At 39.7% G+C, this 23,035-nt stretch overlaps 1 protein-coding gene across 1 annotated transcript in view; it reads left to right on the forward strand.

Annotated features, from left to right (window-relative positions):
* Positions 1-21,345, forward strand: part of NIPA1 (NIPA magnesium transporter 1) — a 50,034-nt gene extending 28,689 nt beyond the window's left edge. Inside the window, exons 4-5 of the mRNA XM_027554392.1 lie at positions 13,175-13,335; positions 15,525-21,345. Coding sequence (XP_027410193.1) covers positions 13,175-13,335; positions 15,525-16,036 — 673 coding nt within the window. The 3' untranslated portion in view covers positions 16,037-21,345. The remainder of the gene's footprint in view (positions 1-13,174; positions 13,336-15,524) is intronic.
* Positions 21,346-23,035: the final 1,690 nt, after the last annotated feature.

A 23,035-nucleotide genomic window follows, 5' to 3' on the forward strand; every position in this document is an offset into this window, starting at 1 on the left:
GGCAAAGGTTGTCAGGCAGGTTTAAAAAAACAAGATCCAATTATATGCTTTCTACTTCGGACATAGTGTATATTCAGAGATACAAATCGATTGAATATAAGAGAAAGGAAGAAGATATATTATGCCAGTAGTAACCATAAGAAAGTTGGAGAGGCTGTGGATCAGATGAAATAGATTATAAAACAAAACAAATGTAAATGTAAAAGCTAAAATTGTAGAACTCTTAAGAGAAAACAGATGTAAATTTTTGTAATCTTGGATTAGGCAATGGTTTCTTAGATAAGAGACAGCCTACCCATGGGCATCACCAGAAGGTCAATACCAAAATCAGATTGATTATATTCATTGCAGCTGAAGATGGAGAAGCTCTATACAGTCAGCAAAAACAAGACCAGGAGCTGACTGTGGCTCAGATCATGAACTCCTTATTGCCAAATTCAGACTTAAATTGAAGAAAGTAGGGAAAATCACAAGACCATTCAGGTATGACCTAAATCAAATCCCTTACGATTATACAGTAGAAGTGACAAATAGATTCAAGGGATTAGATCTGATAGACAGAGTGCCTGAAGAACTATGGATAGAGGTTCGTGACATTGTACAGGATGGTGATCAAGACCATCCTCAAGAAAAAGAAATACAAAAAGGCAAAATGGTTGTCTGATGAGGCCTTACAAATAGCTGAGATAAGAGAAGTAAAAGGCAAAGGTGAAAAGGAAAGATATACCCATTTGAATGCAGAGTTCCAAAGAATAGCAAAGAGAGATAAGAAAGCCTTCCTAAATGATCAATGCAAAGAAATAGAGGAAAACAATAGAATGGGAAAGACTAGAGATTACTTCAAGAGAATTAGAGTTACCAAGGAAACATTTCATGAATGGATGGACACATTGAAGGACAGAAACGATATGGACCTAACAGAAGAAGAAGAAATTAAGGAGTGGTGGCACGAATATACAGAAGGACTCTCCAAAAAAGATCTTCATGACCCAGATAACCACAATGGTGTAATCACTTACCTAGAGCCAGACATCCTGGAATGTGAAGTCAAGTGGGCCTTAGAAATCATCACTGTGAACAAAGTTAATGTTCACATTTCCAGTTCAGCTCTCTCAAATCCGAAAAGATGATGTTGTTAAAGTGCTGCACTCAGTATGCCAGCAAAGTTGGAAAACTCAGCAGTGGCCACAGGACTGGAAAAGGTCAGTTTTCATTCCAATCCCAAAGAAGGGCAGTGCCAAAGAATGCTCAAACTACCGCACAATTACACTCGTTTCACACACTAGCGAAGTTACGCTCAAACTTCTTCAAGCTAGGCTTCAATAGTACGTGTCCAGATGTTCAAGCTGGATTTAGAAAAGGCAGAGAAACCAGAGATCAAATTGCCAACATCTGCTGGATCATCAAAAAAGCAAGAGAATTCCAGAAAAACATCTACTTCTGCTTCATTGAGTACGCCAAAGCCTTTGACTGTGTGGATCACAACAAACGGTGGAAAATTCTTCAAGAGATGGGAATACCAGACCACCTTACCTGCCTCCTGCAAAACATGTATGCAGGTCAAGAAGCAACAGTTAGAACTGGACATGGAACAACAGACTGGTTCAAAATTGGGAAAGGAGTACGTCAAGGTTGTATATTGTCACCCTGCTTGTTTAACTTCTATGCAGAGTACATCATGTGACATGCTGGACTGGATGAATCACCAGCTGAAATCAAGATTGCTAGGAGAAATATCAATAACCTCAGATATGGAGGTGACACCACCCTTATGGCAGAAAATGAAGAGGAACTAAAGAGCCTCTAGATGAAGGTGAAAATGGATAGTGAAAAAGCGGGCTTAAAACTCAACGTTCAAAAAACAATGATCATGGCTCTGGTCCCATTACTTAAAGGCGAATAGATGGGGAAACAATGGAAACAGTGACAGACTTTATTTTTGTGGGCTCCATAATCCCTGAGAAAGGTGACTGCAGCGTGAAATTAATTAATTAAATTTAATTAATAATAATTAAAGGTGACACTTGCTTCTATGCCAAACATAGTGTATTAAAAAGCACAGACATTACTTTGCCAACAAAGGTCTGTGTGGTCAAAGCTATCATTTTTCTAGTAGTCATGTATGGATGTGAGACTTGGACCATCAAAAAGGCTGGGTGCCAAAGAATTGATGCTTTTGAACTGTGGTGTTGGAGAAGATTCTTTTTTTGAGTCCCTTGGACTGCAAGGAGATCACACCATTCAATCCTAAAGGAAATCAGTCCTGAATATTCATTGGAAGGACTGATGCTGAAGCTCCAATACTTTGGCCACCTGATGTGAAGAACTGACTCATTGGAAAAGACCCCGATGCTGGGAAAGACTGAAGGCAGGAGGAGAAGGGGATGACAGAGGATGAGATGGTTGGATGGCATCACCAACTTGATGGACATGAGTTTGAGCAGTCTCTTTTAGTTGGTGATGGACAGGGAAGCCTGGCAAAGAAGCTGCAGTCCACTGGGTTGCAGAGTCAGCCAGAACTGAGCAACTGAACTGAACTGAACTGAACTGAAAGCACAAGCAACAGAAGAAAAATAGATCAACTGGACATCATAATAATTAGAAGCTTTCGTGATTTAAAGGATAACATCAAGAAAATGAAAATTCAGGAAAAAAAGGTGACACCAAAGAGTGATGTCAGAAAACATCTCCCTACAACAATCAAGAATGTTGTTCCCCTAGCTAGAAAATGAAGAATGGATTAAGTAACCAGTTTCCCCAAGACTTTCAGAGCACCATGAGAAAGTCTCACCTAGACTGGCATAACAGAAGTGTATTAAGATGGCTAGGAACAAGGAAGAAAAGCAAGAGAAATCATTGGCAGCCATACAGTGGGAGTGACTGTGGTTTGGCTCTGTGAGTGCAGACACTAGCCTGTATCCCCACACCTGACCCTCACCAGCATGTGCTTCCTTGAAGCTAGCCCCTTCTGCTGTGCCTTGCCACGTTGCAAGCCTCCTCTGCAATATGCATGTTGGGAGTGGGTGGACTGACAGCCCCAGGAGAGCACTCTGAGAACCAGCCCTCCACAGCTACACTTTAGTCTGGATTGGGTCCTGTATGCATTTATGTATATAAATTTCTCTCTGTGTACCTATTTAACTGAATCCTAAATGCTTTGGCATGTTATTGCTTCATTTTTGTTCATTTCAAAGTGATTTCTAATTTCCCTTGCGATTTCTTTACTGATCCATTGATCATTTAGTAGTAAGTTTTCTCTTACCTATAAAGTCTGGAAAAGGTGACTGCTTCTTCAAATGTGCAGACACTTATGCAAAGCTATAGGAATCACAAAGAATCAGAAGACATGACTCCACCAAGAGAACCTCCAGTAACACCCAAAGAAATGAAGATCATGAATTTCCTAACAAATAATTCACAGTGATTGTGCTGAAGATTCTTAGCTTCAAAATAACATATAAACATTTAATTATTTCTTAATTATTTTTTGTCAGGAAAATAGTACAAGAACAAAATGAAAAGTTTAATGAAGAGACAGAAAATATAAAGAAGAACCAAACAGAAATTTTAGAGATGATGAATGAAATGACAGAACTGAAGAATTCAATAGAGAGCTTTAACAGTAGATAGCCAAACAGAAAAATCAGTAAGCTTGAAGACAGATCAATTGAAATTATCCAGTGTGAGGATCAAAAAGAAAAAAGAATGAAAAAGAATGAAGAAAGCTCGTAGTATTTAAATGACATCGTTAAGAGAAACAATGTAGGCTTCATTGGAATCCCAGGAAAAGAAGCAGAGACAGGAGTAGAAAGCTTATGTAAAGAAATAGTGGCTGAGACCCTCCCAAACATGGGGAGAGATTTGGACAACCAGGTTTTTGAAGGCCATCAGTTCAGTTCAGTTCAGTCGCTCAGTCATGTCCGACTCTTTGCAACCCCATGAATTGCAGCACGCCAGGCCTCCCTGTCCATCACCAACTCCTGAAGTTCACTCAGACTCACGTCCATTGAGTCAGTGATGCCATCCAGCCATCTCATCCTCTGTCGTCCCCTTCTCCTCCTGCCCCCAATCCCTCCCAGCATCAGGGTCTTTTCCAATGAGTCAACTCTTTGCATGAGGTGGCCAAAGTACTGGAGTTTCAGCTTTAGCATCATTCCTTCCAAAGAAATCCCAGGACTGATTTCCTTCAGAATGGACTGGTTGGATCTCCTTGCAGTCCAAGGGACTCTCAAGAGTCTTCTCCAGCACTTCAGTTCAAAAGCATCAATTCTTCAGCGCTCAGCTTTCTTCACAGTCCAACTCTCACATCCACACATGACCACAGAAAAACCATAGCCTTGACTAGACGGACCTTTGTTGGCAAAGTAATGTCTCTGCTTTTGAATATGCTATCTAGGTTGGTCATAACTTTCCTTCCAAGAAGTAAACATCTTTTAATAAGTTTCGTTAAAATTTCAGTCTGAAATGATCTTGTTCAATACACATAATAAAGCTATCTAAGATTAAAGTCAAAGGGAATATTTTGAAAGAAGCAACGGAAAAAATTCATAGAAGGAAACCCTTATAAGATTATCAGTGTATTTCTGAGCAGAGATCGTTCAGGCCAGGAGAAAAGAGGATGATACTTCTGGAACCAAGAACTTCCAGATGTTCAAGCTGGATTTAGAAAAGATAGGGGAACCGAGATCAAATTGCCAACATCTGCTGGATCATCAAAAAAGCAAGAGAATTCCAGAAAAACATTTATTTCTGCTTTATTGATTATGCCAAAGCCTTTGACTGTGTGGATCACAACAAACAGTGGAAAATTCTTCAAGAGATGGGAATACTAGCCCACCTTACCTGCCTCCTGCAAAACATGTATGCAGGTCAAGAAGCCACAGTTAGAACTGGACATGGAACAACAGACTGGTTCAAAATTGGGGAAGGAGTACGTCAAGGCTGTATATTGTCACCCTGCTTGTTTAACTTCTATGCAGAGTACATCATGTGAAATGCTGGACTGGATGAATCACCAGCTGAAATCAAGATTGCTAGGAGAAATATCAATAACCTCAGATATGGAGGTGACACCACCCTTATGGCAGAAAATGAAGAGGAACTAAAGAGCCTCTTGATGAAGGTGAAAATGAAGAGTGAAAAAAAGCGGGCTTAAAACTCAACGTTCAAAAAACAACGATCGTGGCATCTGGTCCCATTACTTCAGGGCTAATAGATGGGGAAACAATGGAAACAGTGACAGACTTTATTTCTGTGGGCTCCAAAATCATTGCAGATGGTGACTGCAGCGTGAAATTAAAACATGCTTTCTCCTCAGAAGAAAATCTATGCCAAAGCTAGACAGCGTATTAAAAAGCAAAGCCATTGCCAACAAAGGTCTGTGTAGTCAAAGCTTATCGTTTTTCCAGTAGTCATGTATGGATATGAGAGTTGGACCATCAAAAAGGCTGGATGCTGAAGAATTGATGCTGTTGAACTGTGGTGTTGAGGAACATTCTTGAGAGTCCCTTGGACTGCAAGGAGATCACATCAGTCAATCCTAAAGGAAGTCAATCCTGAATATTCATTGGAAATGTTGTTGCTGAAGTTCCAATATTTTGGCCAACTGATGCAAAGAGCCGAGTCATTAGAAAAGACCCTGATTATGGGAAAGATTGAAGGCAGGAGGATAAGGGACTATAGAAGTTGGGAGGCATCACTGACTCAATGGACGTGAGTTTGAGCAAGCTCTGGGAGATAGTGAAGGACAGGGAAGCCTGGCATGCTGCAGTCCATAGGGTCTCAAAGCATTAGACATGATTGAGTGACTGAACAACAACATATACAGACTATCCTGTCCAACAGCAGCATAGTACACATTCTTCTCAAGTGTGCAGGAGACATTTTCCAGGATACAACCTATTAGAGCTTACAGACAAGTCTTATCAAATTTAAGAAGATTGAAATCATGCCTTGTATCTTTTCTGACCAGAGTGGAATGAAACTACAAATCAACAACAGGAGAAAAGCTGGAAAATTCACAAACATGTGAATATTTGATATACACTCTTGAACAGTGTGTCAAAGAAGAAATCAAATAGGATATCCAAAAATATCTTGAAACAAAAGAAAATGGAAATCTAATATATCAAAACCTGTGGGATGCTACAAAAGCAGATCCAAGAGGGAAGTTTACATCAATAAACACGTTCGTTAAGACAAAAGAAATATATCAAATAAACAAGTTAATTTTTCCTCTCAAGAAACTAGGAAAAGAGCAAACTATCCCCAATGTATGCAGAAGGAAGGAAATAAAAAGCGAAACAGAAATAAATGATACAGTGTCCATAAAAACAGTAGAGATGCTTTACAAAACTAAGAGCTCCCTTTTTTTGATAAAATTGAGAAACTTTTAGCTAGATTACCTAATGAAAAGGAGAGAAGATTCAAATAAATAAAGTCAGAAATGAAAAATGAGGCTTTACAACTGAACTACAGACATAGAAAGATCATAAGATACTACTATGAACAATTACATACCAATAAATTGGATAATCTTGGAAATAACCGATAAATTTCTAAAGCATGTATCTTAACATGACTAGATCATGAAGAAACAGAAAATCTAAACAGGCTAAGAAAATTGAATCAGTAATTTAAAACATCCCAACACAGAAAAGTTTGTGGAAGAGATGGCTACACAAGTGAATTCTCTCCAATCTTTAGCTACACAAGTGAGTTCTAGCCAATCTTTAAAGGAGAATTAATACCTTCTCAAATCTTCCCAAAAACTGAAGAGGAGGGAACACTTCCAAACTCATTTTACAAAACTAGCATTACTATCGGAGAAGGCAATGGCACCCCACTCCAGTACTCTTGCCTGGAAAATCCCATGGACGGAGGAGCCTGGTAGGCTGCTGTCCATGGGGTCGCTAAGAGTTGGACACAACTGAGCAACTTCACTTTCACTTTTCACTTTCATGCTTTGGAGAAGGAAAGGGCAACCTACTCCAGTGTTCTTGCCTGGAGAATCCCAGGGACGGGGGAGCCTGGTGGGCTGCCGTCTATGGGGTCGCACAGAGTCGGACACAACTGAAGTGACTTAGCAGCAGCAGCAGCATTACTATAATTCCAACCAGATAAGTACACTCCAAAAAGGAAATAACTTACCAATATCATTGAAGAATATTGATGCAAAAATTTGTAATATTAGTAAACTTAATTCAACAATACACTAGAAAATCATAAACCATGACCAAATGGGATTTGTATCAGGGATGCAGGGATGGTTCAACATCCATAAATCAACCAACCTGCTATGCCACATTAACAGAATGAAGGATGAGAATCATATGATCATCTCGGTAGATGCAGAAAAAGCATTTGGCAAAATTCCATATCTAGTCATGATAAAAACTCTGAACAAACTGGGTACAAAGGGAACATACTGCAATGTAATAAAGATCATATATGACAGTTTCACAGCTGGCTTCATACTTAACAGTGAAAAGCCAAATGCTTTCTCTCTAAGATCATTAATAAGACAAGGATGCCTACTCTTGCCACTTTTGTTCAACATAATACTGAAAATTAAACCAGAGGAAGGCAAGAAAATGCAATAAAATGCATCTACATGGGAAAGAAAGAAGTAAAATTGTTCCCATTTGGAGATAACTTAATATAGAAAATCCTAAAGACTCTAACAAAAAACTATTGAACTAGTAAATAAATCTAATGAAGTTCAAGATACAAACATCAGTGTATAAAAATCAGTTACATTTTTACAGTCTAAGAATGAGCTATCAGAGAAAGAAGTTAAAACAATTTACAGTTGCATCAAAAACAATAAAATACCTAGGAATAAATTTAACTAAGAAAGCAAAACTTGTACACTAAAAACCATTGACATCGATGAAAAAAATTGAAGAAGACACAAATAAAGGCAAAGGTCTTCCATGCTTATACATTGAAAGAATTAATGTTGTTAAAATGTCCATGCTGTCCAATGCAACTTCAGATTCAGTGCAATCCCTATCAAGATTCCAGTGGCATTTTTTTCATAGAAAGAGGACTGTCAACCTTAAAATTTGTGTGGACCTGCAAAAGACAAAGATAGACAAAGCAATCTTGAGAAAGAACGAAGCTGGAGGCATCACATTTCCTGACTTCAAATTATATTGTCAGCTATAGTAATCCAAACAATATGGTATTGGCATACAAATGGACATATAGATCAGTGAAACAGAATGGAGAACCCAGATAAAACCCACACATGTATGGGCGATTAAGACAAAAGTATCAAGAATATGTGATGGAGAAAGGATAGTCTCTTCCTGATAACTGGTAAAGTCCACATATAAAAGAATGAAACTAGATCACTATTTTACTTTGTACACAAAAATCAACTCAAAACCTAAGACCTGAAACCATACCAAAAAAAACCCCAAAAAAACTCCTGGAAGAAAAGTATAAGGAGTAAGCTCCTTGATATTGGTGTTACACATTTTTTGGGTCTGATATCAAAAGCAAAGGCAGCAAATGCAAAAAAGTAAGTAAGAAGGACTACACCAAACTAAAATGCTTCACCACAGCAATGAAAACCATGAACAAAATAAAAAGGCAATTTATAGAATGGGAAAGAATTTACAAATCATAATAGGATAAGGGGTTAATATCCAAATTATATAAAGAACTCAATAGCAAAATGCCCATAAAAAATCTGATGTAAAAATTAAGCAGAAGAAGTGAACAAATATTTTTCCGAAGAAGACATACATATGGGCAACAGGTACATGAAAATGATAGCTTTCGGTTAATGGTGTCAGATTCGTGATCTCCGAAGAAGATGATTTAACTTCAGGACCAGGGACCGGGCTTGATCACTCAAGAGCTTTTGTATAGCAGAGTTTTATTAAAGTGGAAAGGGACAAGGAAAGCTTCTGACACAGACATCAAAAGCGGGCCGGAGAGTGCCCCCCTTGCTACTTTTAGCAAGCTGTTTTATGTCTGTTAGAAAGCTATGAATCAGATAAGAGAGACACCTCAAGGGTGACGGAGTTTCACCAGGCCCCTCTCCCACAGTATGCGTTTTTGAGATTGAATGGCACGAGGTATGTCATCTCTCAGCCGTAAAATAATTGATATGAATACTGGTTTGTTGAGCTATTATCAGCTAAAAGTTAGTCTTAGGTGAAACTATTTTGAAGAAAGGCAAATTCCAAAGCAAATACATAGTTTGATTAACATAGCTTAAGAAAAACATTTCCCTAAGAAAAATGCATTGGTTAGCTCAAGGTTTGAGACAAGTTAGGTTCAGGTGGAACCAGGTGTTTTGGCAACACAGAATTTTACAAGAAAAAATGTGACACTTGTAGTTTGTTTCCTATTGCAGCTTAAGGGAGAGATAAAAATTGTCTGACACTTGCAGCATATTTCCTCCGTTTGGAGACCCCTGGCCTTCCTGCCTGTTACCCTCTCAGAAAAATGCACAATATCATTAGTCATCAGGGAAATCCATATCAAAACCACAGTGAGATACACCTCACACCTGTTAGAATGACCCATAAAAAATAAGCAAGAAGTATATTCAAAAGCAGAGACATTACTTTGCCAACAAAGGTCCATCTAGTCAAGGCTATGGTTTTTCCTGTGGTCATGTATGGATGTGAGAGTTGGACTGTGAAGAAGGCTGAGCGCCGAAGAATTGATGCTTTTGAACTGTGGTGTTGGAGAAGACTCTTGAGAGTCCCTTGGACTGCAAGGAGATCCAACCAGTCCATTCTGAAGGAGATCAGTCCTGGGATTTCTTTGGAAGGAATGATGCTAAAGCTGAAACTCCAGTACTTTGGCCACCTCATGCGAAGAGTTGACTCGTTGGAAAAGACCCTGATGCTGGGAGGGATTGGGGGCAGGAGGAGAAGGGGATGACAGAGGATGAGATGGCTGGATGGCATCGCCAACTCGATGGACGTGAGTCTGAGTGAACTCTGGGAGTTGGTGATGGACAGGGAGGCCTGGCATGCTGCGATTCATGGGGTCGCAAAGAGTCGGACATGACTGAGCGACTGAACTGAACTGAAGTACTGACAAGGGTGTGGAGAGAAGGGTACCCTTGTGCCCTCTGTGCTCTGTCTACTTGTTCATGCATCCACCAGTAGACACTTGATTTGCCTCTACATTTTCACTATTGTTAGTAATGCTGCTATGAACAAGAGTGTACAGATTTATTTTCAAGACCTTGCTGTCAATTGTACAGCATGTTTTTGTTTGCTTTCTATTACTATAAGTTTATTAAGAGTTTATTGACTCTTTCTTGGCATTAAGTTTCTTTCCCTTTCTTTCCTTTTATCACACTTCTCCTTACTCCACCCTCCCATCCTTGCTCCACTCCCCGGAGCCCTCTGGTAGGATACTGCTCCTCTGTGTTGTGGCCCTGATGCCAACACGTAACTTGTGCCTCCATCTCAGGCCAACTGTCCAAGTAGATGTGTGCTTAGTTCTGTAGATCATTTAACTTTGGGAGTGGCCACCTTTTTCTGTACAGGGCCAGATGGTGAACATTTTAGGCTTTGTGGGCCTTGTGGCCTCTTTTAGCTGCTTGCCTCTGCCATCATGGTAGAAAGTAGCCACAGAGCTGACTAACTGTATGGATGTGGTTGTGATCCAGTAAGATGTTATTTACAAAAACAGGTGAAGGGCTGGCTGCCTCGGGCCTTCAGCCATAGTCTGTTGACTCCTGACTTGAGTCAAAGAGCTTCTGTATGCTTTTTGTTTAATCTTGGCTCAAAAGGTAGTAAGCTGAAGTTACTGCAGCCCAGGAAGAGAGGAGAAAGGGTAACCCTCCAATTTTCTGTTAGACACTCTATTTTGTAAAAGTACTGTTTAACTGTACTCTGGTGTAATACTACGAGTGGACTAAAAGATGAGTTGGCCTCATGGTCCAGGATTGTCCCTGCCCCTTTCTTTCATGCATGGCAGCCCCTTCCCCTCTTGGCATCGTAGGCCCACCCATTGTCTCAGGCTGACGCCAGGCTCTTTCTTTCTACTTGGAGCTTCCCACTCCTGTGGTTTCCACCTCTCTGTGCAGCTATTTGGAGCCCCCCAATTTAATATCCAGTTTTGTATTATAGTGGGGCTTCCCAGGTGGCACAGAGGTTAAAGCATCTATCTGCAATGTGGGAGATCTGGGTTCGACCCCTGGGTCTGGAAGATCCCCTGGAGAAGGAAATGGCAACCCACTCCAGTATTCTTGCCTGGAGAATGCCATGGACAGAGGAGCCTGGTGGGCTACAGTCCACGGGGTCGCAAAGAGTCGGACATGACTGAGCGACATCACTTTCACTTTGCGTATTATAATATCCCATATGGTTTCTTCAAATATGTTGCTTATTTTTCTCAACTACACCGCTGGGTCTCCTTGGGGACCAGGGACATAAAGTGCTGTAAGGGAAAAATGGAAGTTTTGACCTCTCCATGACTTCACCTCTTGTTAGCTTTGTGGCTTTGGGTTAAATGCTGATCATTTCTGAGGCTTGGTTTCCTTATCTGTGAAATGATTATTGGAAATAGTCCTGTATATATCTGGGTCTTGTGTGTCCTCCCTATAAGATGTTCCTATTCTCTGAGTGCCTTTGGCATGGACAGTAGCAAATTGACAATGACCAATCCCATGATTTAGAAAAAGCCCAGGTTTCCCAATTCAAATTATATACAGGGAACTAAGAAACACTATTACCAGCTTTAGAAAGTGAAGCAGAACTAAAGAGCCTCTTGATGAAGGTGAAAGAAGAGAGTGAAAAAGCTGGCTTAAACCGAGCATTCAAAAAATAAGATCAGGGAGGGGCCATAGGTAAACCTATGGCTGTTTCATGTTGATGTTTGGTAGAAGCCAATGCAATACCATGAAGCAATTATCCTTCAAATTAATTAAAACAAACAAAAAGCTAAAAATAAGATCATGGCATCCAGTCCCATCACTTCTTGGCAAACAGAAGGGGAAATAGTGGAAGCAGTGACAGATTTTATTTTCTTGGGCTCCAAAATCATTGAGGAAGGTGACTACAGCCATGAAATTAAAAGATGTTTGCTCCGTGAAAGGAAAGCTGTGACAAACCTAGACAGCATATTAAAAAGCAGAGACATTACTTGGCCAACAAAGGTCTGTATAGTCAAAGGTATAGTTTTTCCAGTGATCATATGCAGATGTGAGAGTTGGACCATAAAGCAGGCTGAGTGCCGAAGAATGGATGCTTCAAATTGTGGTGCTGGAGAAGGCTCTTGAGAGTCCCTTGGACTGCAAGGAGATCCAACCAGTCCATCCTAAAGGAAATCAACCCTGAATATTTATTGGAAGGACTGATGCTGAAGCTGAAGCTCCAATCGTTTGGGCACCTGATGCGAAGAGCCAGCTCACTGGAAAAGACCCTGATGCTGGGAAGGATTGAAGGCAAAATGAAAGGTGGGCGGCAGAGTATGAGATGGTTAGATAACATCACTGCCTCAATAGACATGAATTTGTGCCAACTCCAGGAAATAGTGAAGAATAGGGAAGCCTGGCATGTTGCAGTCCATTGGGTTGCAAAGAGTTAGACACAACTTGTCAACTGAACAACTACAAATCACCAGCCTTAAAATTATAGATGTTTTATGAGGAATGTTTTTTCTTGCATTAAAGAAGTAATGTGATCACATTTTAAAAGTAATCACCCAGATTCTTTCTATCATAATTGAATTTCTGTTAGCATTTTGATTTTTTCCTTTTTGTGCACTTTCTTAATTTACTTCATTTTAACATAAGTGTTTTGATCATAAATTACTTGTAATTATTTTAACAACTTTAATATCCTACTTAACATAGTTTTTTTTGACTGTTTACTTTTAAAAATATGGAAGCAATATTGTAATTTTTGGCCAATCATAAAACTTATTTTTCTATCCTGGTATATTTCATATCTACTGAAATAATACCGTGGTATGACTTAAGAGTATCATTATATATTGGCTGTGCATGGAATTGGTATGAAAATCCTGTTTGCACTGAAATAGCAACTTCAATAAATTCCTAATCCTTCTACACTTAAAAACTAATTTAAAAATAAAACGTGACTATAAAGAAAAGGTAGCTTTAATAACGTCTGCAATGAGAAGAAACAGGTCAGATAGTTTGATTTAATCATTTCTTATTTTAAAATTGAAGGTCCATTTTAGCTTCTTATCTTCTGAAAGAAAAGCTCAACATCTTGGGCAAGTTGGGGTGTCTGCTAAGCTGTGCGGGTTCTGTCGTGCTGATTATCCATTCCCCGAAATCTGAGAGTGTGACTACTCAGGCTGAGTTGGAGGAGAAGCTGACCAATCCAGGTAACTCAGGCCTCGCTGCCAGAGAGCTTGCTGCCTCCATCGTGGCTCTCCCCAGGGGAGCTGTACCCTCTGCCCTGCCCTGCTGTGTGGTCTGTCCTCCAGGCCCTTGGTTCCTCTTTGCTCACCACTGTCCATGGCTGTCCCCTGGGGCTGCCCTGCTGACCTGGCCCCTTTGCTGCCTCTTGGGACTGGACCTTGTACGTTGACATTGCCTCCCTGTCCATAGCACAACGGGTGCCAGTTCTGCGGCTCTCCCACATGTTGTTTCCCTTAGGACCACCATGTGTCCAGGCCTTGGTTCCTCCTTCTGTTGTGAAGCTCTCTGAGAGCCAAGGCCTGATTTAATTCATCTTTAGAGACCCTATAGAGCTCCGTATGTGTTTTTTGTTTGTTCTTTGGTATATATTTTTTACCTAGGTTCTCTTTCATTCCTTTTTTGATAACTGCAATCACCACCCTCCCACCCCCCAACACCCATCCCCATGAGATTCAAAAGACGAAACTCCTGCACATTCAATGTTAGTTGCTCAGTCATGTTCTACTCTTTGTGACCCACGGACTGTAGCCCATGAAGCTTCTCTGTTCATGGGATTCTCCAGGCAAGATTACGGGAGGAGGTAGCCATTCCTTCTCCAGTGGATCTTCCCGACCCAGGGATTGAACCAGGTCTCCTGCATTGCAGGCAGATTCTTTACCATCTGAACCACCAGGGAAATCTGCTACACATTCAGGCTCAGCTGCTTTTTCTGATTTTTCCACAAACACAGCCCATGCTTTTGCAATATTTTATAACACCCTTGTGCACACTGCTCTCTCTGCCCTTCACTACCTCTTCCCCTGTTTATAGGTCAGGCTCCCAGACAGCTTTCAGCTGTAGTGTCTTCCCGAATCCTCTCTTGCAGCAGACCTCCAAGGTCCTTTTCCTTACCCTTGGGGAAGAGGGGACTCCCACCACCTGTTTGCTGGCATGTCCAGGCTGTACCCAGCCCTCTCAGGCCCAGTGCCTAGCACCCACTTTACAATCTGGGAATGAAATTCATGGAAAATACAACTTCCTTGTACATATAAATAGCAGTCAACATAATGCCCTAAGAATAATACTTTGGAATAAAATAGAATGCTCAAGTATAGCCACAGGAATAGATACATTAAAGCCAGCAGACCCCATAGCATATGTGGAGTTGCTGACAATCTGGCAGGTGCAAAACAGATGATGTGGAGGTGTTATCTTATTGACTCACTTGGGATTTTGCCATCATCAGTGGGATCTTCTTCTTCTTTTATTATTTTTCTTTGGCTGGACCACACAGCTTGCAGGATCTCAGTTCCCTGACCTGGGGTTAAACCCTGACTCTGTCGGTGAAAGCCTGGAATCCTAACTACCTGGCCACAAGGGAACTCCCAGCAGTGGGATCTTCTGAAATGGAAAATAACTCTTGAAGTACTGAAAAATTCAATATATATTAAATGCTTGCCAAATTACTTTGTTTTATACATAAAACAGGTTCTAGGCTCTGATTATTATAAACATTTTTCAGTTACCTGTCCAAGGTGACATTCAGAAGTTGTGAGGAGAATCTGATGATTTTTTGTTGTGTGAAACTCTCTACACACCTGAGGACCCTTGGCCTCTACGTGTAGCCCTCAGTCCCTGCCACAGCCAGAGACACCCCACAGTTTTCCCTCATGTTCTTTAAGACCCCACATGACTCTCCTTCCCTGCCCTCCCCCAACAGGAATACTCTGCCTAGGGTTTGTTGAATTGACCATCTTGTGGACTGGCTTAAAAAAAATTCTTGAGACTTCCCAGGCAGTCCAGTGGTTGGGACTCTGTGTTTCCGCTGCTTGCGGCATGGGTCTGATCCCTGCTGGGGATAGTTCTGTGTGCCATGCCATGTGCGCAAAAAAGAAAAAGAAAAAATCTCATAGTGTATATGTTGACTTTTAATGTTATAAAATATTACTAATAGAAGACTTATTTATTGACTTGTAATATGTAGGAGCTATGAATTTTTTAATGGTGAAAATAGTGATGGGAAAACATTTTTGTGGAATGAGCTCAGTAGGTGTGGTTAAGCACACCTGGAGCAGTGGAGTGTCCTGGTGACGAGGGCAGGGGCAGGTGGTGGGGCATATGATGGGGGCTGCTCTGCTAGCCCCCCAGTCACTGTGTGCCCCCTCTTTTCCAGTGTTTGTGGGCTATCTGTGCATCGTGCTGCTCATGCTGCTGCTGCTCATCTTCTGGATCGCACCGGCCCACGGGCCCACCAACATCATGGTCTACATCAGCATCTGCTCCTTGCTGGGGAGTTTCACCGTGCCTTCCACCAAGGGCATTGGGCTGGCTGCCCAAGACATCTTCCACAACAACCCATCTAGTCAGCGGGCCCTCTGCCTGTGCCTGGTGCTCCTGGCCGTGCTTGGCTGCAGTATCATCGTCCAGTTCAGGTACATCAACAAGGCCCTCGAGTGCTTCGACTCCTCTGTGTTTGGGGCCATCTACTACGTGGTGTTCACCACACTGGTCTTGCTGGCCTCAGCCATCCTCTTCCGAGAGTGGAGCAACGTGGGTCTGGTGGACTTCTTGGGCATGGCCTGTGGGTTCACCACTGTCTCCGTTGGAATTGTCCTTATACAGGTGTTCAAAGAGTTCAACTTCAACCTGGGGGAGATGAACAAATCTAATGTGAAAACGGACTAGGATGTGACAAGGAATTGTATGGCTTGAGGAACAGAAAGAAGATATGGTTTCTGGTCCTAATTTGATGTGAAGTAGAAGAGTAAATTTACACAAGTAAATGGCTTGTGTTGGAGTTGCTTGTATATGATGAATAGGCTGGTGGAGAATGAGGATGCGTTGCTTAGCACTGGAGTGTGGACTCAGCCTTCTGTTCTCTGAAGTTGCTCTATGGTTGCCTGAGTGCCATCTCTCTCAGATGAGACGAATCTTATGTTCATTGCCATTAACCTGGAAGCTTTGATGAATACTCTTTGCTTTTAAAACACTATCATTATTTAAATAGAACGGGCCTATTCTGGTTAGTGTTTGCAGGGGAACAGATATTCTTATTTAGAAGCTTACTTTGGAAATGGGAGAAGGTGTTGTCTTGAAATCTGACTCTACAGTAAATGTGTCTTTAGTCTTGTTATTTTGCATTAAGCATGTGTAACATTCAGGTGTTCCATCCAAATCAGAGGTATATACATTTAATTGTTTTTAATCCTCTGATGTGTTGACTCTCCTACCCCTGACTCCTAGACATTTTAATTGGAAACAGAGAAGAGTGAATGGATACCATATACTGTTCCATTTGCAGGATGATTTTCAGTAGCTCAAATCAATTTCAGTGCCTTTATCACTTGAACTATTCACTTAATTTGACTATTACTGTGTGTGTGTTCTCTTAAATTAGAATAATGCAACTTCCATGATTATACTTTAGTATTTCACTATTCAAACTATAAATGTTCAAAGCAGTTATAAATTATAGTATTTTATTTATTGGAAGAGAATCAAGATGAAAGACACGCTGGAGTAAGTTGACCCTTTCAGCATGTGTTATAATCCAATGAAAGACAATTGACTAAGTAGCATGAGGTATTTTATTTGTATTCAGTCTAATATAACTGGGATCCAGTATTAAATTTACCCATGTTCTCATTCAGCAAGCATTGTGTCCACTAAGAAGAAATTATTTAAGTTGATAATAAGGCTGTTAAATGAGATAGTACCTGTTCAGTGGCACATATGAGTTCAGGAACAAGTTAAAGGACACAATTAAGCTTAAGTTTGTTGTTGTTTTTTTTTTTGCTACAAATTGGAACACACATAGTTTTAGAAAGAATTTCTAGCAAAAATGAAAACAGTTTAACCATCTCCCTGTTGTTTGAGATGACAAAGCACTCTGCAGTCCCTCACCCAGTCTCTCATTAAACTTCTGAAATGCAAAATAGCCATGAATTATCCCAGCATTTGGATCAAAAGAGGTCATTTGCCTGTCTATAGTAATCTTCCATGTGTATGAAATAGTAACAAGGCACAGAGTGACGCAAATATTCATCAAGATATCTATATACTTCATCTGCAATATTGTTCACCCCATCCCACCCTGCGAGACTTGTGGGATTTCCCTACCAGGGATTGAAACGGTGCCCCATGCAGTGGAAGTGCAGTCTTAACCACTGGACCACCAGGAAAGTCCTCAGGGCAGTGTTTTGTCTAAATAGGGAACTAAGCCAAGTTGAAAAATGAGATTGAGTAAAGTGATGGGATTGACTTGGTGAAGTAGAACATGGAATTTAATAATACCCAGTTAAAATGACTAAGGAATGTCAATAGAAAAAAATGTATTTTTTTTTTTTTTAGATAAAAAGAACATCTCTAAAGACCTAAGGGATAGTTCCCTAAAGTGTTGAATAAAGAGGCTACATAAAACAAGGATAGAGCAAAAAACACCCTTATGAATTAAAAGTACATTGGATGATCATGAGTTGTCAGTGAGCTGTGAACTAACAGCAGCAAGATTATTTAAAAATTTTTCTAAATCTTATAGTAATTGATAGTTAATAAATGCTCAGAAATCCATTACTCTTTTTATCAACTCTTGAAGGTTTGTTTTTTATCATCAGTATTTTTAGGAATACAGGCCTTAATTTATTGAACTGAATTTTCTAAAAATGTAGGTGTATAAATAGTTTCCTAGGTAAGGAGTTGAGATATTCAAAAAATACATGTGGCTATACAAGTATCATAAGAAAGTTCATGGAAATTACCTTTTTTTTTGGTTGCAATTCACATGTGAAGCTTAGTTTATTTAAATCAATCTATTGATGTTCCTGATTGCAGTTAATCCGTGGTTATTCCATAGATACTTAGAGGTGATATTTTCTGGATTATCTCCCTATGATTTTTTTTTTTTTTTTAGTAAAATAAAAACTCGAAGTATAAACAACTTGTCGTCTCTTGAAGGTGGTAAATTATAGTGAATAGTTAGACTCTTCCAAATTTATATCTGTTTAGCAGATTACTTTGGTAGGATGCACAGCTTTTCTTCCAGTGGAATGCAATTCATATCATCCATTGTATTCCAAGTGTGACTGTAGCCTGGAAGTAATTGACATGACCAGCAGTCTAACAGCCTACTTTTCAAGTTTGACATACAGCATATAACTTCTGACTTACAGTATTTATTTTACAAATCTGTTTTTATAATTTATTTGGAATTAAAAAAAATAAAAGCTTTAAAGAGAAAGGGAATAGGTCTTACAGTGATCTTTCCAAAAGTAAACATTTTCATTATTATGCTATTCTCTGGGTTTTATCTTTGATAAAACTAAGGAAAAAATTGTCCATTTGTTTTCAAGCCTCCTGTAAAATCTTATGTTTGTGATTAAAACTTGCACATTTACCTGGATAGATATCTAAATAGGCCATGTCTCTCCTCTCTTACTTGGACAATGCCTTGTTTTCTCCTCTGAATCTTTGCATTTAAAAAGATTGCTTCCTGTTCTGCTCAGTGGTCAAGTGTAGGGCCTATTAAGGATTCTAACCCAAACCCAGCACCGAGATCACCCTGAGTACTTTGCTGTTCTATAGGACTGCTCCATCTCTGCAAAGAAGAATCCGGAGAGGAAGGGCAGTCTCTCCGCTGCCACATGGGGAGCAAGAACTCCCCACAGGTGGGTCTTCAGGGGGTATCATCACTCAGATGTTATTATGGTCTTTTCACATTAGAAAGTTAGTGAAATACACTTTGCTGCTCTTGATTCAGCAATAAGAAATATTCTTTCAATTCCTACTTTTCAAGCCAATTTGTTATCTGCAGTTTTATTTCCAGAAGTTGATTCTAGGTGTAGTCAATAGATTGATCTTTGGGTTTTTCTTTGGGTTTCTCATCTGATAGAAGAAAGTACTATTAAAGTAGGCAGTCACCTCTCATCTTCCTTCTTCATTGACCTCTCAGCTCTTTGTAAATACTGTGCTCACTTCTAGAGGCCAGTTCCTAGACATCTGTAAAGTGCTTGAGATGCACCGTCTGTAGGCGTGGATGAGTCCACGGAGACTGAGGTGTTTGTTGGTCACAGGCTACTGTCGGGCTGCCTAATTCTTATTGGGAGATGATACCTCTCTTTTCTGAGCTTCTCAACTAACGCAGAAGAGCAATCTGCAGAGCTCTGCCCATCACTCTTCTTTGATGCCTGCTTGATCCTGACTTAGAATTCCTGGGACTGAGTAGGAACCTGCAGAGAGAAGAAGCTTTAGTTTAGATCTGTTCATGACTGATCAGTTGGCTCCAGTGGTCTGATGAAGTTGTCCTTAACTGTGTCTGACACCATGGAAATAGTTCACCCATCAAGCAGGATTTGATGGAATCTTGGTGTTCTACCTTCTCAGGGACCAAAAATGTAACATTAACTCCTTAGCATTGACCTTCCTCTCAAAGACATGTCTGTGTTATTAATAGTTTTTCATATGTTTTACTCATAATCATAGCTAGAGGTCTGTTAGTTTGAGTTGGGAAGAGAAAGACCAGTTTGTACACCAGTCACACCATAAAACAGTTTATCATATAAAATACCTCAACTTTCTGTATTCCTCACCTCCGCCTCAAAGTTGTACTGGTGATAATTTTGAGGGTCTATCCTTTAGCTTATAGGTGAGTTTTCACATCTGGCCAGATTCTTATACCTCCATCATATACTTGAATAGATTAAGAAATATAGGAATGGGAACAAGAATTTGGCCCAATTTCACAACTCATTTATTTTCATACATATTTCTCACATGCTGTTAAATGCAACAAAAGAATTATATTTTAAAAAAGTGTAACTTTCTGTTACATCAAAAAATACTGTCTAGTGAAAAGTTGATACTCAGTAGAACAATGATCATGTAAATAAACATCTATTTCAAATGTACCCAATATGATAAAAAGCATAGTCTAGGCCCCAGAGCATGAGCCGGGAGGATTTATTTGTTATTTTCTCTATTTTCCTCTGAATTGTGCAACTGTAGGTGAGTCACTTAACCTTTCTGTGCCTCAGTTTCTCTACCTCTAAAGGGTGGGATGGGTCTCCATATCTGCGTAAGAGCACTTGCATGTTTAGCATATGCTGGTCACCTCAGACCAGAGCGCATGTACAGGACTCCTTGGGAGTGATGGACTGGGCATCCTGTCTGCTCAGGACCATGCAACTTCGAGCACTGAGTAAGCAAAGGAAGCACTGGGTGTAAAGCTTGCATGATTCTATGAAGCTTTAATTTTCCTTTATTTTTTTGTTTTAAAAAGAAGGGTTTTATATATTCTGTTGTAAAATATGGAAATTAAACAAGGACTTTAAAGAGCTGCACTGAGAGATCACATTCTGATGGTGTGATGAGCTTCTTTGACATTTCACAAAGGTGTATGTTCTGCAGAAGAATCAATGACCTGTAAACCAGATGAATTCTGTTGTGTTTACTTTGTAATGGGTGATGCTGAACTTCCTGCTTCCGAGCGGCTCAACCCTGACCATGAACTACCTGACACCAGGTGGATGTCAGGAACTCCCAGACCATTAGTGCCAAGGGTCACACTGAAAAGCGCAGAATCTCTTTATTTGTCAGACCATAAAAATTTGCCCCCAACCCCAACCTCATGTCAGTGTTTTTACACTTTGGAAAAATTTAAGAGTACTGTTTTTCAGTAGAATTCCTGAGTGTTTTTGCCTCTTTAAATAATTTTCTTGTAAAATGGAATATAATTGTGAAAGAGGAATAAAACTAGATAAAAAATGTAAAATGTTGGTTGGTTGCATAAAATTTTTTTCATGTAAATGTATCAGGAGAGCTTCCAATTGGCACACACACATATTTGTCAATGACTAATACTTGCTTATATTCTGCTTTATAGAAGTAGTCATAGCATGTTGTAATTGCCTTATGTAAATAAAAGGCTATTTATTAAGTTTTCCAATAATATTTATTAATATGTATGTGTTTTAAAATAAAATAACTTATTTCTAGCTGAACACTCGTTGCTTTTTTGCCCTTTACATGAGAAGTTTGTGTGGTCTCAGGTTCCATATCATCTTAATTTCTCAATCAGATGCTTCCCATTTTCATCATAGAAACAAATAGCCCAGGTCTCCATCAGGATGTAAAATGTCCACTCATGCATATCTTAGGACGCAAATCTATGATGTGTGAAGGAATTCACCACCCAGTGACTACCTTCTGATACAATGAAATGATGTATTAAAGAAAACCATTTGTATTTTAATATGTTAATGTCTTTTACATGTTTTTGAGGTATATAACACATTTTAAATACATTGAAAATTTGAGAATCATAACACATTTTAATAGTCATCAAAAATCTTGTCACTAATCTTTATTAGTATCCTAATTTTATTGAATGAAAAAAAATATTTGAGCAAAATACTTTTCCTTAGGCTCTATCCAAAAAGATTTAATTACTCACATTTTGATCACAGTATATCTGTATAGAAATCAGGAAAAAACATTTTAAGAAACCACCAAATGGATAACTGTTTCTACATAGGGTTCTGGGATGAAATGTGTAAGTGCCAAATTCTTCAAAAACTTGCCTGGGTTGGTTACTATTACAAAACTGTTAGTTGTAGCTGGTAGCCAAGTATACTACTATTGAACCTGAGCTCTATATCTGAATTTGAGTAGAGAAAATTAGATGTGCTCCCCAGTTTCCACTTCCTCTGTTGATGAGTTATATTCCTGTCAGCTGACCTTTAGACATCACATGCCAGCATCTTTGATGTAATATTAATCACACCATATTTTTAACCTCATATCATAGGTAGTTTCAAAAAGACTTTTTGTTTTGGAAAGCTGAGGCACAGTCAAGAAATAGAGAAATAAACAGATACCTGTATCTATATTAGCAGTTCAAAGAAAAAAGGTATTAATTCCAGCTGAAGAAATTTGTAAGTGTGGGGTTTGGAATTGTGCCATGGCAAGCAGGATAGGAGAGATGCCAATCAAGTAACAAACACAACAGATCCATGTAAAATAATTGAGATAATGGGCTGGAAGGTGGAGGAAGCTCAAATTAGGTTGTCTGTTTATAAAATGGAATCATTTTATTTTGGGTGAAGATGTCTGGAGGATCTCAGTGTTCTTTCCCTATTTTGGCGTGTTTATTCACTGTTGGTTTTCTATTGCTGCTCTAACAAATTACCACAAACTGTGATTTATAGCTACACAACCTTACTGTCTTATAGTTGTGAGGGTCAGAAGTCCAACACAAGTTTAACTGGGCTCAAGTCAAGATGTTGGCAGGATTACATTCCTTTTTGAGGCACTTGAGGAGACCTATTCTCTGCCTTTTGCAGTTTCCAGAGATCATGCACATTCTTTGGCTTGTTTCCCTTTCTCCATCTTCAAAGTTGTTCTCTTCTTCCACTGTCATATCTCATTCTTTGACTCTGATACCCCCGCCTCCCTCTTACAAGGACCCTTGTGATTATTTTGGGCCCACCTGGACAATCCAGGATTATCTTAAGATGCTTAACTTAATCATACTCACAAGGTTCTGAGGATGAGGACTGTAGATATCTTTGGGGGGCCATAATACTCCCCACCTGATCCACTCAACATTTCATCAAGTGAAGCAACTGTTAAAAGCCAACATCTGATGGCAACCCACTCCAGTATTCTTGCCTGGGAAATCCCATGGACAGA

Source organism: Bos indicus x Bos taurus, chromosome 2, assembly GCF_003369695.1.
Source record: "Bos indicus x Bos taurus breed Angus x Brahman F1 hybrid chromosome 2, Bos_hybrid_MaternalHap_v2.0, whole genome shotgun sequence".
Taxonomy (NCBI): domain Eukaryota; kingdom Metazoa; phylum Chordata; class Mammalia; order Artiodactyla; family Bovidae; genus Bos; species Bos indicus x Bos taurus.